General features: G+C 34.4%; 1 protein-coding gene and 1 long non-coding RNA gene across 2 annotated transcripts; both read right to left on the reverse strand.

The window, feature by feature from the left end:
- Positions 1-731: 731 nt before the first annotated feature.
- On the reverse strand, positions 732-5,667 carry LOC140805756 (uncharacterized). The gene is made up of 3 exons (XR_012112328.1): positions 5,325-5,667; positions 2,607-2,754; positions 732-928 (listed from the first exon to the last, which is right to left on the reverse strand). It is a non-coding gene; the product is annotated as an uncharacterized lncRNA (long non-coding RNA).
- A 1,807-nt stretch (positions 5,668-7,474) lies between these two features.
- On the reverse strand, positions 7,475-17,104 carry LOC140805269 (pleiotropic drug resistance protein 1-like). Its single transcript, XM_073161522.1, has 24 exons — positions 16,600-17,104; positions 16,367-16,487; positions 14,345-14,433; positions 14,179-14,263; positions 13,921-14,080; positions 13,757-13,833; positions 13,595-13,648; positions 13,427-13,517; positions 12,399-12,700; positions 12,039-12,320; positions 11,314-11,630; positions 11,065-11,225; positions 10,660-10,763; positions 10,411-10,567; positions 10,255-10,335; positions 10,089-10,186; positions 9,667-9,999; positions 9,286-9,576; positions 9,113-9,196; positions 8,902-9,035; positions 8,592-8,819; positions 8,335-8,506; positions 7,995-8,249; positions 7,475-7,883 (listed from the first exon to the last, which is right to left on the reverse strand). Exons 1-24 carry the CDS (start codon positions 16,926-16,928, stop codon positions 7,626-7,628), a joined length of 4,263 nt encoding a protein of 1,420 aa, XP_073017623.1. The 5' UTR covers positions 16,929-17,104; the 3' UTR covers positions 7,475-7,625.
- Positions 17,105-18,939: the final 1,835 nt, after the last annotated feature.

Raw genomic sequence — 18,939 nt, forward strand, 5'->3', positions numbered from 1 at the left:
TGTTAACAATACATTCACTTAATATTTATTACCAACGCAGGGAACAATGATCCATGGTCTGATTTTCTCAAATGTTATCCAGCAATTTCAGCAATCCTTCCGCACAAACAAAACATATTTGGTTACTAACCCTATTGCCAGACCTATCAACCCAACATATACAAATGTGCACCCACGATTCGAGTTGACTATTCAAGTTGGAACACTGGTCACGGAATATCCAGAAAAGCAAGATGGCCGAAAACTCGATCTTATTTTCCGAAAATTCGATGAGCTTGATCATGAATTCAACCACGAGACCAATCACAGTACGTTCTTTGTCACGCCCCGAGACCGGGTTCTCGATCTTCTCCGGCTCTCCTTCTAGGAGGTACTTCAGGAGCTTTTATCTTGGGTGGCATTTTCCTATATTGCATCTCAATTTAAAAATCATTTTCAAACCATATTACATGTAAAGCTTATCATCATACCAATACATCAATAAGATGCAGAAAGATACATACCGAAGTGTCACAAGCATAGGAAGACATGTGCCAAATCATTGGTCCGAAAAACGTTGTTCTGATACCACTAAATGTAACACCCTTAACCCATGACATTAAATTATAAATGCTATAATGCGGAAGCCTTATAAAAGATTTGGAGAAAAGTAATAATTAATAAAATTTGGCAAAGTTTGCACCTAAATATAGATTTACCAAAAACCCCAAGCAAACAGAGTAAACATTACCACAATCAATCTTTCCAAAATACACATAAATCCCATCTCCATAAATACCAAGTGTTTGACAAAAGATGCAACATAATTTTCTTGTTCAAAACATGAACCAAGGTGCAATACTCAAAACCATTTAACAAAATATAATTCTCCAAGCTTTGGCACATGCACCTTCCATGCCTCAACACTTCCATCGCTATTCCTTTTTATCTGCATCACATGACATAACTGGAATGAGTTCACAAAACTCAGTAAGCGGAACTTTCAATAACAATTACATATACAATAGTGTAAAGAAAGGAATCATTACAATAGAACCATAGGAAACGCCATCGTTCAATGGAATATATAGATAACAATTATAAGATGACATTCTATCAACCATTTCTTTCATTTTCCTTGTATGACATTGATAAGTCATCCGTCGATGGTATACATATACATTGCAGTCAAAATCAGTCACTGTACATGTTAAATGTTGATTAACTTTCGTTATGTGGGTTTAGAAGTGCTAGAAGCACCACCAACACCATATAACTATCAAGCCATAAAAAGAACCATTGAATCATTTTATCAAACATGTGGAGTGCATGAATTAGAACTAGCTCCTTTCTTAGCAAATGGCATCAAAGTCCCTTCCCTTTTCTTTCAATCAATGAACCATTACATAGCAAGTGTATAATCAATGGATTAAATGAGCTAGAAACAATAACAACATCATCAATCATACATATAGGCCATGAGATGCATTCAAGAAAAAAGCCCACTTACAACCAATAGAACTTGTTGTGATAGCTTCTTGGTAGTTGATCCTACAACATAAGATCAAGATTATACCATTAACTTCACATTTTCAACCTATAAACTATCATTCAAGCCTAAACCACCATTCCTCCACTTCATCCAAATACCCAAAAGATAAATTCCCTTACCTTGATTACTTGCTCTTGAGGATATGAAGATCACACCTCCAACTTGAAGATGCAAACCTTGGAGAGGAAAAGGAATTGAGAGAAGAAATGAAGAACCCTAGCTTCCCAAGTCGATGGTTGCAAGAGGGAAGAGAGAAATGAATAATTTATTGGCTTAGAAACTCTTAGAATTATGTTTTCTACGCCAAATACACGGACCCCGTGCCCTCCTCCGTGTAAAGGTCCGTGTACGCTCGGGAAATCACTCATTTTTCATGGCAAGACCCGGACCCCGTGTAGGGGTCCGTGTACCCACTTCTAGGGGCCAAAACTGCAATTTTTCTTGCGAACTAGCCAAAGTGGTAAACATGAAAGTTGTAGCCCTATGTCTTTTCTTGAAGCTCCCCAAATTTCAGGTCATTTGGAGGTCTGAATGAAAAGTTATGCTCATTCTCCCAACATGTGTCAGTACAGGAACAATGAAACACACGACACACTTCGGGCCACTTTTGGCTCGTCTTCCCTAATGAGTTAAACAAAACTCAAAATAAGAAAGTTATAGCCTTATATCTTATCTTTCTAATGCAATTGGCCTCATGTCCTTTGGATCAATATCCCATTCATTATGCTAAAAACCGTAACAAATACCAAAATTTTCATATCGTTGCTACACCTTAATTACCTATTTGGCTCAAACCATCCAAACCATCAATCCAACTCCAAACATTATACCTTCACAACAATAACAACTCCTCAAATACACAACCATCAACTTAACCATACCAAAACCACACAATAAATAACCATGAATACAATGGAATAACCATATTGATGCTATAACATGAAATACCAACCCTTCCGTCGACATCGGCGTTATTCAACAATCACATAATTGATAAACAACAAGCCTCGTAGTACAGTATAAACCAAAACCAGTTTATTTATCATAAATACCATAAAAATAGAATCGTCTTTACCTGAAAATGATGAAAATCTGCGGAAGCGTTTACAACTTGAATTAAAAACACACGAGAACATATTATTAATTAAAATTCTTCATGCGTCCACTATCAGTCCAAAAACTGGTGTCTGATTCTTCTTTCTTTATTTCTTCTTCTGATTTATCTGGGAAGGTAGAGTAAGGGGTGAGTATTTTGGGAAATACTCAACAAGTGGGGGCCGTTCGAGCACAACATAAAAATACTTACACAATTTTCGAAACCAACATATACATACAACATGCTTTTCATAATCGTAACATCGTACTCATATCATAGCATAACAGCACTGCGATTTTTCACCTTTAACGGTTTACTGACGTCAGTCCCTAAGTTTTAATCTTCTAAGGAGGCGAGGCCATAGAACGGTTCTATCCCACCTTTAAGGACCATATGTTGGAATTCCATCCATTTTCAGGGAATCCTCACAGTGCCAACACATAACGTACCAAATTTCATAAAAAAACGTAGAGACAGAAAGACGGTGCTCGACTGAAACTTTCGAAAACAAAATAATTCATACGCAACATATTTTAAAACAAGCCCATTTACCTTAGACTAGAAGAAAACGTGAATAATCCAAAAATCTTAGAAGAATCACCCAACCGACACTTCGAAAACGCAGAAACACATCTACCGGAAAATCAGTCGTTTTGAAAAGTTCTTTATGCCTTATTGCACCGTTGGATCGGGCTCAAACTTGGACAGTACGTTCACAAGTATGTCAAATAAATTATTAACGGTGGAGATCGGGTTTGATGTTGTTTTAACCGGTTTATGGATGAAACACCGTAGATATGCTGTTTCTCGCCTAAAATTTGAGCTGTTTTTTTGGGAAGGATATAGACAAAAAACTAACCTTTGGATTTGGCCGAAATTTGGATATATTATTCGAAACATATTGAAGCACATTCTGAACGATGGAGATCGGATTCCGAAAAATGGAGCAAAAGAAACGAATTTCTGAACTCGTACAGAATTTTGATGACTCGTGCAAAATTTTTTGAGAGGAATTTCGAAAATTGGAGAGCCAAACTCGAAATTTGATGTGAAAATTCTGAATGGGAGCTTCTCCTATTTATAGAAGGGTGATTGCTATCGAGATCGTGTATTATCTTCTCGTTTAAACCTGAATCAAATCTTCATCCATAATCGTGATCTATCCATGATCTTGGGTGATATCCAAAATCTAAATCTTTCATCTCTAATCTTATACCAATAACTTGTATTTATATATCCCAAAATTTAACTGCTTATATCCAAAAATTTCTTATTTAATTTCTTAGATCATGATCTATTTATTTATCCCAAGTTCAAAATATATACACAATATTATCTTAAATTTCGAGCTCCAAAAATATTGTACACGATATAATTATCCACTAACTTTAGATAATCTTGCAAATCTTACATTTTATAATGATATAGATACCCGAAGATTGCGCAAATCCTAGCTTCAAAAAAATTACAAATTATTATCGCGATTATGCAAAAATCTTGGATTTACATTCTTACTACATCGTTCTCTTGAGAATGCTTAAATAATCCATAGATAATTCTAATGGCATCGATGGAAATAAACATGCAGACATAATCAGCTTCCTAAAGAACGTCAAACCATTACACTGATTTACGAGAAATGATGTAATTGGGTACAGAAGAGAAATTTTGCTAATGGACACTAACGTTACGTTTGGTACGTAGGATGAGATTAATAATTAAGAGATAATACAAGGGATAATAAAATGTGGTACGTGGACATTTAGTACTACTCTTGAAACCTCCTTTTCGTTTGGTTCAATTTATTTTGTCCGGAAAAGTATTATTGTAATAATTAAATTTCCAATTCTACCCTTTACCGCTGTGGATTTGACAATTCATCTTTTTCTCCCCATTCACAGATCTACCCACTAATCGCGAACTCGACGGTGCGGCTTCTGTTACCTCACACATCTTCTCTACTACGGAAGTAGATCCGGCAAAGGAAGTTAAGGTGATGGTGTACAAAGTAGTTGCGTTTAAAATTTTTTATTTTTAATTTTTTTCGATGTGTTCTATATCTGAAGAAGAACATTATTGTAGTTCTGGTTTCGGTTGATTATTTTGGATGCCTTCCTGCTTAGTACACCAGAAATTTTGTCCTTCGTGGAACGTTGAGTAACGGTGTACACCATAGAAGGTTGGGTGAAACGAGAAATTTGAGGCATGAAAGATGCAGTCATTGTGAACCTATCTTAGATGGTGAGTGCCTGCTTTTTTTCAATTCCTTTCTTTCTGCATCCACGTTAATGTTATGAATATATTATTTGTTGTATGATTTCCTAACTTTTTATCTTTCGTAACTCCATCAATCTAAACAGCAGTTGTTGTACAATTAATACCAGTAGAAGGTTTCTACGATTTATGTCCATCTTGTCACAGAAGAGTTGGAATGCACGCTTGGACCATCAAATTTTGGATTGAACTTAAAATATTGGTGACGGAATTCGACAGTTACAAACGAACTTCCACAAAAAAAAAGAGCGACCAACAATTTCTTTCAATAATAGTCGAAAGGTAATTTATTTGTAACACAAACACGTATGAAGAAAGCGAAGCAAATTTCTCTTTCGTCAATGGTTCGGAAGATAAATACCTTGTACGAAGACAAACACAGTGTTGCAAAGAGAAATTTTTTTTCCTCAATTTACAAATTACCTGATACTTCAAAGGCAAACGGACCGAAGTTGCAACGTCGAAGTGAAATTAAACACCGCGACGACCAAGGACGGCTGCCATTTGCAACAGAAGCATAGAAATGGAGAGCAGAGAAAGCACGTTTAAAAGTAGGGCAAAGGGTAGTTTCGGAAATTAAACAACATGTCTCTTCTACTGTGCAAAGTAGGACTCTCAATACCGTCTTGAGTTTGGGATTCTACTCTTTCTTTTTCACGGTTCTACAGTGCTACATTCCCGGGCCCATGGATATTAATGGTTACGTTAAAAACCTACCAAACGTTTGACTAATATCGTAATCCAGCAGCAATCCATCGTACCAAACTGGGCATAAGTGAGTCAAACCCCTGTTTATTTATCGACAAATACTTATTAAAGTATCACAAAAATACATTAATTTTAACCATTTTAAAATTTCAATTTTTACCTAACATTTTAAAGAAACTCAAAATTTATAGGTTGTCCCGGACGTAAACGGAATTAAACTAAATGATCTTTGGATTAAAAAGATGATGAGTGACTCTCAACTCGTGACTATACATGAGATTTCAACCAACCGAGAAACTTTAACAGAGGTTTGCTGAACATTATTGACATTATATTTTATTTCACTATTCTTTGCTATATATTTATTCAATATATATAATAATTATTCAAGTTTTAAAATTTTTGAAACAAATCACATAGCAAACGTAATACAAATAGACATTGCTCGTTCACATGTAGAATGCCTACAAGGTGTCATAAATGAGATTGAAAATATCTCATGTCCATGGTACGATGCATGCAATCATTGTTGCAAAGCCGTTACAAAGAGTCCAAACGACATAAATTGCTTAAATTGCACCAAATTAGATGTTGTCGCTGTTCAAAGGTAGTGGCATCCGCCACGTAAACTTTTTCTAAGAAATCGTTGGAAACTTATTAAATACTCAAGAATTTTAAATTTCTATAGGTATAGGTTGACAATTTTGATCGAAGATGGAAATTATATTGCACAAATAACAATGTTTGAAGAAGTTGCAATGTAGTTCATTGGATATCCTTTGGAAGATTACACAACGAAATATAACGAGGTAATGATATCATGAATGACTATTAAACAATAAATATTATTAAACACAAATAAGAGCTCCTTACTTTGTTTTCAAAAATTGTACCACGCAGCCTGCTGGAGAAGCAATTGAGGACAATCCACTAAGAAAACTCAACAAAAACACTTATAAATTCATGCTCAAGTTGGATAAATCAGTAAAAACAAAAGACAGCATTCTAGATATCATAGTTGATGGGGTAGAAAAACCGAAAGATCATTTTCAAAATAAGGATATAGGAAGACATTTCAACACTAGCCAATGAAATCACAGCTGCTAACCAAACTGACAATCAAAATGGCAAGCAAGCTCAAACAATGGCACAAAAAAGAGGAAAACCGAGAAGCGCGATACAATCGATCTTGAAGACAATGAAACTTTTAACATTTATTCCACAAGATTGAAAGCAAATGAGGCTAACAAAGCAGGGCATTCATGGAGTATGAAGATAAAACAAGAACATTAGAGTGAATGATTTGTGGTTTTTAACGAAGGATGGTTACAATACTTATGTCATATAGTAATGCATGCTATCTTTTAGTTTTTGGTTTTACATCCCTTGTGTGATCCCTTGTTTTGTTGTTTGTAACCTTAATTGAAAATTATTATCGTACTATATCTTATATAGATATGATATCTTATTATTATATAGAATTATCTCTCTATTGTTTAGTTTTAAAACTTTTGTCAATTAATTGCTTACTCTATAATATTTATTGCACAATTATTGAAACATATATCTCATTATATATCCCCACGTGCATCGCACGTGCACCTACCTGGTTAAGGTAAAAACTTATGTGAGACGGTCTCACAGATCGTATTTTGTGAGACATATATCTTATTTGGGTCATCCATGATAAATTATTACTTTTTATGCTAAGAGTATTATTTTTTATTGCGAATATCGGTAGAGTTGATCCGTCTCACAGATAAAGATTCGTGAAACCGGCTCACAAGAAACTTACTCTAAAGTTAAAACTTTTGTTTAAAAAGACAATGAATTATTAACATTGATCGTAAGATATGCACTAGGTATTTTCATTTTTTAGATTAAGTAATTTTATTTCAAAACTAACTGGTTCAACGTACATCACACTTACTTGAAAACAAACAAGAAGTACCAAAGAATGATCCTAAAACGAAGACCATCGGCTTATGCAAACAAAAAGCAAGGAAACTTGTATACCTATCGCCTTTGGAAATTCAAAGCCTTGACACAATATGCAAAAACAAAAGCAAATACGACAACAAATCCAACCATAACGCCAGCAGCCAAGCCAAGAAAATCATGCCTAAACCCAAAGTAGTCTCTCACAAATTCTCGGATCGATTGTTTCGTGTCAAGCTGCTCCTCCAAATCACCGAATTGAGACGCAACCAACCCGTACAAACTCCAGGCCACCGGATTCGCCCAATGGTACCATCTCCACCACACAGGTGTCCTCTTCACCAAAACAATGAACAAAACCACAAAGATTAAGCAATTTCACTCGAATCCTAGGTTCATGCACATGTAACACGCATTATATTGCGAATGACGCCAGTTAAAACATACCGGTCTGGGGATTATAAATCCGGAGAAGAGGTTCCATAGTGAGTAAAACGCGTACGATGTAATATTGGCAATATTGAGATTTGGAGTCATTGCCACAGCCATCATGCCATAAAATGTGAAGTATAGTATAGTGAAGGACATGAAGAATAAAAACCAAAAGAATTTTGCCACTCTCCATTCAAATCCGATCATTGCATAAACTATGGTTCCATAAATAGTAGCTTGAGCTAAACCATATGGGACTTCAATTACAGCCTGTTGAACGAAAAATCGAAACTAAACTTCATTTTCTAAACATGTTTCTACTTCTAGTTTCTTGATTATTGAGTGGTCTAGTTACCTGGCCGAATGCATACGGCAAAGCAGAATACAATCCAGCAGCCTTTTCTCTGTAAAAAACTGTTCGCTCAACGGACACAACAGGTTGTACAGACGAGGCGATTTGCACCCCTAGAAAGAAAACCGAAGCATACATAGATCCCATCGCATTGAAAACATTTTGCTCTGTTCCCCTGTGATGTGTAACTTTGACAATGAAAACAAGAATCTAGTTCTTGAAAATAAAATGATGTACGAAATAGTTTGCTTATTGATTACCTTTTGCCACCAATATCCCAGAACATTGAGCCGAAGATGATTGCTAAAAACGTCGAGTACACAATCCTCACTGCCGAATAAAGAGGATTGCGCCAGTACGACAAGTGTTGTTTCCATAGACAAGCTATGCATTGTGTTAAAAATGGTTGAGAATATTGAGCAGGAAAATATAGATCTTTAGACCCAGGACGCGGGGTGCTTAACTCATTTATCAAAGCTTTGTTCCTTCTGAAAATTTCATTCAAAGTTCAGTTGAGTTTCTCGAAATTACCCATGGATAAATCATCTGCTGATTTGTGAACGATCTTACCTGTAAAGTTCTGTGTTTTTGTACAGTTCAGTGAAATTAATTCCGTGGATCATTTCTTGAGATGAAGCTGTCACTTCAAGCATCCAGGCTGCTGGATTATAACCATCCCTGATTTTCTTAACTCCTGGAATTCCCTGGATTCGAATTTTCTTGAACACATTAAATTTAATAAAAATGGGGTTCCATCACGTCATTCATCCCGAAAACTCACCTCAAAGTACTGGATCAAGTTGCAGGAATGTCGACCTAGTGGCCCTACATACAACTCTTGTCCCCCTCGTTTCATCAAGAACAGCTGTTAGCAAAAGAGCGCAAAAGAGCGATTCGTGAAAACCAACTAGGCAATAGCATCTTGGAATTATTTTTGTTTTTAAAAAATCTTGCCTCGTCAAAAGCTTCAAATATGTCGATGCTAGGCTGATGGATGGTGCACACGACAGTCCTACCTGTGTCGACTGTGTTCCTGACCGTTCTCATGACTATGGCCGCAGCTCTTGCATCCAGCCCTGAAGTTGGCTCGTCCATGAAAATTATAGATGGGTTCGCTACAAGCTCAACAGCAATAGTTAACCTCTTTCTTTGCTCAGTCGAAAGACCACTGACACCTGGTAAGCCAACCAGTCCATCTCTCAACTGTGTCAGTTCCACGAGTTCCATCACACTCTCAACGAACATCTGAAATACAAAAAATGTTGAATCTTAAACGTATATATGTATATATACTCTTTTTAGACCTGTTCCGACAGAAACTTTGATATGATGTACCTTTCTGGTTTCAGAATCGATATCAGAGGGCAAACGAAGCCAGGCTGAGAACAGTAGAGATTCGTAAACCGTAACACAAGGGGAATGAATATCAGTTTGTTCGCAGTAACCGGAAATCCGAGCAAATGTTTCTTGCTTCTTAGGATAACCAGAAATCATGATTCGTCCATCGATATATCCACCAGTTTTCCTACCAGCCAACACGTCCATAAGCGTCGTTTTACCAGCGCCACTCACTCCCATTAGAGCTGTGAGAACACCTGGCCGGAAAACGCCGCTTACACCATTGAGAAGTACTAATCTTTCTCCACTAGCTCCCTGATCTTTCATTTCCTGCAGTTCATTAATGTATATTTTTTTCTAATTTTTTTCAGAAAATGTACACACGTACGTTTTGGTTTCCCTAATAACCTTTATGTTACCTGAGGCATGTCGACCGCGTATGTGACCTCATCAAACGTGATAGAGTGTGGTTCAAATGGAAGAATGACGTCCCTTTTTGATCGCTGATCTTCTCTATCTGAGAGTCAATCAATGTTTTATAAATATGAATCGAGACATGAGGCAAATCTTGGGATGATAACTCACGATTTGTTTCGGTTGAAATGCCACTCTGGTTATCACTTTCGGTGCTATCTTCGGGCAGTATAGCTTGTGGTTTCCCCAAAGCTGCAAAGTCATATTATACAACATATATTAGCACCAAATAAGGAACGATATGGCAAAAAGGATGGAGATACTAACGGTTGAGCCAAGTCAGAGCGAGAACCGAACAGAAGTTGTACAGTAACATCCAGCCTACTAATGCCCCGGCTCCGATCCAATACCAGTACGAGTTGGAGAAAAACCCAATACCATTCAGAACCTGGACTCCCAATGATACATTTGAATTCGCGGGAACCTTCGAAATATGAGAAAATTTTGAATATCGTCTCGGCATGTTTGATTGCAAGAACAGGCATATATATCATGATGATTGGATATCAGAACTACCTGTCTCCAACTATGCCCTCTGAACTCGTTAACCGAAATCGCGTTTTCAGCATACATCATTGGAGATATATAGTAGCCCCATATCCACCATTTCTTGACGCTTCCTGGGAAATTTTGTTCAAAACAAAAGATAAGAAAGAACTTAAGAGTGCGCTTGAATGTAGAAATTGTTTCAAAAGGTATTTTCTTTCCAAAGTAAGAAGTAAGAAATGTGGATCTTTGGACTTCCAAGTTCCAACTCGCAGTCTATTTTAAAAATAAGAAAAAAAATCTGATTTTCACTAATATGTCGGAACATGAAACTGGTTCTGTGTTTTTTAGAGAGAAGCTTTTAAAAACTATCTATATAAAATAAAATTTCAAGATGAATGCTTGATCTGTTCAACATAAAAACACAGTACATACCGCGTGCCAGGACAAAGCCACTCAAGCCGAACATTAGGAGCAATATGAAAAACCCGAAAGTGTTCGCGATGATGATGTTCCTACCCACAACCCCGATAAGTCTAAACAAAGAAGACGCCGTTTGAATCTGAACTAAGAGCAACAGGTAGTGTTTCAAAAACCTGAGACAAATCATGGTCATCAATCTTAGCATTTGCTTTACTGATATATCAACTCTGAACAAGATAAAAACGTGTTGTTAAATTTTACCTCCATACATTCGAATCGTAACCAATTTCATAATAAGTTATTGCAACAAAAGCACCAATTTCAACTGCGCTGATAGGGATCGTGAGGATCCATTTCGGAAGAGCATAAGTCCATGCAGGATAGAAGTAAAAATTCCTTTGCTTGTAAAAGACGGGAAGTTTTTGAATAATCAAGGCTAGCTCTGCCATTCCATTGAATGTAGCAGTGGTGACAGCAAAGAATAACGATCCAGAAAATATTCTTCCATCTGTTACGCTATCTCGGTGCATTTTTGGTCGTATGAAGACCGTCATTGCAATGGTAGCCATCACGCTTATCTAGAGGTAGATTCAAGAAACCATCACTCAGTAATACATCATTAAATATGTGGTGCTTGCACCTGTTTATTCAAACTACTGAACTATTAGAATATAGCCAAATAACAACTTGCTATGTTCGGTAAAATATAATACTTTTGGAGTCTTCTTAACTAGGGCAGCACAACTTGATCGAGTTCTTGAATACTTCAAAATTTTATGGTATATTTGTAAGGTGGAAATGAAAAACTAAACAATTCAGAAACTGAGTAACCCTGTCATTGTAATTTTTCGGGACTCTACGGTTTCCGCGAGTAACTCAAAGTCTTGTGGTTACTGATTTAAATTACCAGATATTAAACTAAGAAACCAGTTCAAATGAACTGTGAATCGTAACTTTTTTTAGTATAACCAGTAAAGCATGCGGACCTGGGAGAGCTTGAAGATGTAAACAAACGAGTTTCTCTTCATAAGCAAGAGTTCTCTGGATGTGCAAGCTTTTAAAAGCTCCTTTTTGCCGACACCATAATCTTTAGTTGTCAATGCAGCAGGGTGGCTTTTATGTTTATCAAATGGAATTGCTAACTCGGCTCTTAGTTTCTGCCCGACCTCGAATACCTTAAACATTTCAGCGAAGTCTTTCACACTAATAAATCTGTATGGCTTATCATTATCTGCCCAATATTGCTGTTGATCTTTCTTTGATGTTACCTGCATGGAAGTAAATTCAAAAATGAATAACCAAAGTTTGAAAATGGCCAAAATATACTCTTTTTTCCTGATTCCTACTTCTTGCAAGAAATCTGCCACCCCTTTTCTTTCAGGGCATTTGAAGCCCAAAGATTGGAAGAATTCGAGCACATTCTCCCGGGGGCCTTGGTAAATAATCTGTCCTTCTGACATAAGGATTATATCATCGAACAAATCGTAAGTCTCCGGTTCAGGTTGAAGTAGTGAAATAAGAGCTGTCCCTTTGAGGATATGGATGGATTGTCTAATGGAATTCACTACTTGGAATGTTGTGGAACTATCTAATCCTGTCGATATTTCGTCCATGAAGAGAGCTTTTGCTGGTCCAACCATCATCTCACCTGATAATTTTTGTTAAAGAACGCATAAAAAAAACATAATGTCGGAAAGCAAAACAATTGCCTGTGATAAGAGGCTGTCCATTTGTCAGTGAATGCAAATATGTCATTTATATAATTTAATTCATATGCCAATAGACTCAAAATGGATAGGTGTTTTATTTCATGACTTGAGAATGATTGAAATTATTCGATGGGTATACTGTTAAGGAGGAGCAACAACTGCTGCAGTCCTGTGTGTTAAGAAGCACAAGATCTCTGCGGAAATGGTCAAGCTTCATTGCTGAACTACAAAAGAACACAATATTTCTACAGAAAACTTCTATTGAAAATGAAAGCACACATGGCTTATATAGTTGCCAACATGTAACAAAGTCGTGTGTTTATGTGTCATATTTTAAAGCGCGTTTCGTGTTAAGCATATACATCAACACTGTGTGACTGTCTGTATCACAAGTTAATTAAAACAATATGTTTCGACTACTGTAAATTTAAATGTTAACTTGTTACCACTAACTATAGTGTTCTTAGTAACTTTGTCTTCATATTTTTCCAGATATGCAGAATGCAGATAGAACAATTCTTCTCATGATTGTTACTTTAACAGTATAAAAGTAATGTTTGAATCCCAAAAGCTGTGAGTCGACATGATTATTGGGGACCCAATATTTGTCTATGTTGCAAGTGGACAATATTAGATATTTGGAAAAAAAATGTAACTTTATTCACCTGTTGTAACACGTTTTCTCTGTCCACCAGAGATCCCCCTGATCATGTCACTACCTACTACTGTATCAGCACAAATATCCAATCCTAGCAGCTGAAAGTTTGAATCGATCAATTGGACAAGTTCTACATTAACCCTCTTACTAAAGTGAAATCTTGAAATTTAGCTACCTTCATGATATAATCTGTGACTACACTTGCTTCTTGGCCTTCGATAGCTGCTGCCTACATGATCCAATGATAATAAACAGCAAAAAAAAGATTCACATACAACTACAAACAGAAATATACTAAATAGCAATCCCATTTTTGGATGAGATGCAAAATTCTTACTTTCATGAAGATATCCACATCAGGATCAGGCTTTATGTTGGCTTCCTTTTCTCTTCTTGATAACTCTGCTAGCATTTCTGGAGAAATTTCACACAAAAACTGTGTTAGTGTATTTTTCCAATTTTACATATGCAAAGTCGAAAAACCGATGCAAAAAGACTAACCGTGACTGCTCCCAACTCCTTGACACCTAGCAGAAAAGGCCAAGGTTTCTCTTACAGTCATTTCCCCTAAATGAACATCATGTTGGCTTATATATGCAGCAGTTCTTTGTGGTACAAATTCTTTCATGCTATGCCCATTATACGTCACCGTTCCCGAAAACTGATCATCAAGAAAGGAAAAATTATTAACTCTTCTTTAAACATATATTTCCCCTGAAATTCATTAAGGAATGAAACAGTATAAGATGGCAACTTAACCTTCAATGAAGGATCAAGAATTCCAGCCAAAGCCAACAAAAATGTCGTCTTTCCAGAACCCGGAGGACCCAAAAGAAGTGTCATTCTGCCCAAAAAAACGTTTGAAGCTAGGTTGGAAAAACTGAGAGACAATTAATGTAAATGAAGTGGAACAAGTCTCCTTTACCGGCAAGGCTTCAAGATTCCACTGACGTCTTGTAGGATCAGTAGTTGTTTCTTGTTGCTAGGAAGTATGTGAAGATAGCTTGAGAATTCCTTTAAAATGAATGCAAGCAAGAGTACATAAAATGATCGTTAGAAACGGGCTCAGTCTCAAATAAATCAAAATTCATGGGATTTATAATTACTTTTTTGGTTTCTCCTCTTCGGGTCCAAAACTATTTATGGTCTCTTTTGTTTATCACATATCAGAAACATCTCCAGGCTTACCAACTTTAATCTATTTGCTACCACATATATGATAGTTTATCGGCTAAAACTAATGGGAAAATGGACCAGTATGATTTTGATCACAGAATGGCATCAGAATGGTTTTGATCTTAAACAATATGAACGAAAAAATAAACTACCTTGTTGAAAGAAATAATCAGTTTTCAGTTAATTTTTAATGACAAATTAACACTCGGGACTAAATTTGTTCCTGAATTGATTGATCTTTTAGCATATTAATGCATAGAAAATGAACTAAAAAGTGTGTGTATATATATATATATCGGGTATTTAATTTGCTATTTAATTATTATTATTATTATTATATATATATATATATATATATATATATATATATATATATATATATATATATATAGTATTTAATTTGTTATTTAATTAGTGACTTGAAAACCCACAAAAAGGAGCAAGATAAATTTTATAAGAGCCTATTAAGGGCCTCCCCTTGACGTGGTGGAAGTCATCAGTTCGAGAGGTTCGACATTAAACCGGTCATCGGTCAAGTTGTATCGTACTTAAAACTTTTTAACTGTAAAACCGGTCAAGAACCAATAGAATCAGTCCTGAACCAATGAGTTTAATTGTTTTTTATATTTAAATTCTTAAAATTTATTTTTGGTTACATATATATATATATGATTATTTTGATTTTGAACTTTTGTTAAAACTATTATTATATTAAATCTTATGTTATTTGTAATTTTTTGTTTAAACTACATATATATTATATTTGATATTTTTATTATATGTATGTATTTTGTTGTTTAGATTTAAATATTTTATATTATTATTTATATACACTTTTTTATATTTTAAAATATATTATTATTATGTTATTTTATTTTATATAATATAAAGGTATTCCGGACCGATCGTTTTATTAAATCGATTCGATGAATTGAATCGTTATTTTTAAATAGATCGGTCGAGTATGAAAATATTTATAAGATCAGGACGTGACGAAGAAAATTGGAGAGGAAACAAAATCAGAAAATGGAATTTTCTTGATCTTCGTGCCGCATGCAAATATTTTCTCTGTGTTAGTATTAGGGGTGTTCAAACTTCGGATAAAACCGAAAAAACCGAAAATCCAAACCGAACATTAAACCGAACCGAAAACTGAATTTTATAATTCGGATATAAATGTTAAAACCGAAATTAATTTGGTTCGGTTTCGGATTATAAATGTCAAAACCGAACCGACCGAAAAAACCGAAATTTAATTAAATTAATAATGTTATTTTTATTTTATATTATTTATTGATATGATATTAGTGAATGAAGAATTATTTTGATTTGATTATTGTTTATGTAATTCAATTGTACTTTATATTTAAATATTTTACTAAGAAATCGTTTAACAAGATAACATATTATATTTTATAATATCTTTATATTGTTAATTTAAATAATTGTATCAAAACCGAAATAACCGACCGAAATAACCGAACCATTTCGGTAGAAAATCGAACCGAACCGAAGAAAAATGGTTCGGATATCGGATTATATATTTGTAAAACTGAAAACCGAAATTTAAAATCGAAAACCGAATCGAACCGACCGATGAACACCCCTAGTTCGTATATGATGTACTTGTCTCTTTATTTTATGAATCAAATGCAATGGATCGTACGTATCCGAAATTGATAAATAAAAAAATAATAAAATTCAGTAAAGTTTCTGATGCGAGTTCGGAGGACAGTCGGCCCTCCTTCTAAACATGCCAGATTTTGATTACCTCGAAGATATTTGCGAAGAAGTTGCTGAAAGAAGGCAAAGCTCTACTTCCTACATGAGCTTCTGTTTCAACATTTAGGTGCTCAAATCTCACTTCAATTGTAGGCAATTCTATACCAACCCTACATACAAAAAAACCACACAGCATAAGTGGATCGAGAATATGTATATCATATACAATATATAATAACATTCTTGTCACTAAAAGCTAGATTAATTCATGGTTCAACGTACCTATCGATCCTTTGCTTGAGTTTCATCAGAAACCTCTTGTTATCGTCCTCGGTAGCGTTTACGAGCCTGTCGAGCAATTTCTTCCTCTCTTGAAATCCAAGATCGGTTACATCTACCTCACTAGGATCACCTCTCGATCCAAGAAGAATGCCTTTCCGCAAACGATCGTATGTCGGGAGCTTCTCGATGGCGGCCCATTTAAGGGCTTCTTCATCATTTTCATCCCTTGATGAACCTGAAAATATTTCCAAACCGTTGCTGTTTCTCCATGCTGCCGAAACATTTCTCATGATACTGTTGCTTGCATTCCTTTCCATTTTAATGACCATAAAATATTAGCAAGATTGTAAAAATTTAATCTCTTTTTGTTGTTGATATATGTAATTAAACATCAAGAGTTGAAGAGAATTTTTGAAGATGAGGGCTGGAAAAATAAAATTTCTCGGACCAGGCTAGAGTAGAGTATGGCGCGCGCTGGATTTATAAATGGCTATCAATATAAAAATGGCTGGTAGTTCCTGTTAATACCTACCAATTGATACTCGTCCATTATTTATACATATAAATTAAATGTTAAATACAATATAATTTTATGTATAATAAATTTACAAGGAATGAAACAGTATAAGAGTGGCAATCAACCTTCAAGTTTTACAAGTTTAAGCAGATTTTTAACGATATAATTAAATGTGAAATAAGTTTTTTTTTTTTAAAAAAAAATTTATTATAATTTTAATTATATTAAATCAATTAACGAATGAAATAACACATAAACATACAAATCTTAAGAATAAATGCATAAATTATTAAGTCATAAAAAAATAAGTCCCAAAATCACAAATTATGTGGGAGTGAGTCTCATGTGAGACCCGTGAGACGGGTCAATCTACCCATATTCACAATAAAAAGTAATACTCTTAGCATAAAAAGTACCCAAATAAGAGATCCGTCTCATAAATACGACACGTGAGATCGTCTCACACAAGTTTTTGCCATTACATGGGATAAAACTTTTGACGATCGTTGTTAGTCAACTATTATCTTTTAGTCTGAAAGAAAGGAAAGGTTCATGACAAATTTATTGTGAAGTCTTTTGCGTTTTCTTTTAAAAAACTTATTATTAAATATTATTATTTAATTTAAAGAGTTGACCGCTTATTGCATGCTTTTGCCTGAATGAGAGTTTTTCTCACTTTTCAGGTTTAATCTGTATTTTTCTAGAACACCAAGTGAAAAAGCACAGACAATGTGAAAGATACCAAGATTAAATGGCTCGTCATGAGAAATTGCATCGCAATTAAATTTTTTTAAAAATAGGAATACAAAAACCCTCAAAGAAAAAACTTGTGTGATACGGTCTCACGGATCAGATTTTGTGAGACGAATATCTTATTTGGGTTATCCATAAAAAAATATTAATTTTTATGCTAAAAGTATTACTTTTTATTGTGAATATCGGTAGGGTTGACCCGTCTCACATATAAATATTCGTGAGATCATCTCACAAGAGACATACTCAAATAAGAATATGTGACGAATTTACAAATTAATCATTTTATTATATTGTATTTTTTTAATGGTTTTTTTTAGCGTTGGATCTCAGGTAATGTAATAAATTGTGATTCCTATGAGTTACATATGTAATTTTTGGAAAGTTTTGATTATTTTCTTACAGATATTTCAATGTAGTAAATTGAAAGAGCGATTCGTGATAGGTTTTATCTATATCTATACATTTCTATATCTATATATATATATTATATTATAATTTTATGTTTAATTTTTTTCCCTATATGAAAGTTACGAATTTTAATTATGAATTTTGATTTTACTATTTTGTCCATGTATTTTATAATATTTTGAAGGGTCTTGTGGGTATGGTTGTCATTTCCGATTCTCGTGTTAGGGTTTTAAAGTTATTTTCGTTATATCTCTATTTTATTTTTACATATATTCAGTAGAAGTTTGAGTTATAATTGTAAGAGTATCTTTAACTCTGCACCAAAATAGTGCAGGAAATGTTCTACAATGAAACTGCGCTATTTTGGCAAAATAGCACAACCCCATTTTCTCTGCGCCAAAATTCTCCTATTTATTTATTTTAAATTTTTTTGTTTTTATTTATTATAAATATTGGTATTAAAGATTACAAATATTATTTAAATAATAGTATCATATTTATTTTATTATTTAATAATTATATATTTAATCAAATAAATTTATAAATAATATAATAATAATATACAAATAAAAAATTTATGCAATAATACAATTTGTAAAAAAAAACAATATAAAAACTGAAAATGCTAGTTTTAAAACAAATAAATATAAAATATAACT

Source organism: Primulina eburnea, chromosome 11 (assembly GCF_022965805.1).
Source record: "Primulina eburnea isolate SZY01 chromosome 11, ASM2296580v1, whole genome shotgun sequence".
NCBI classification, from domain to species: Eukaryota; Viridiplantae; Streptophyta; class Magnoliopsida; order Lamiales; family Gesneriaceae; genus Primulina; species Primulina eburnea.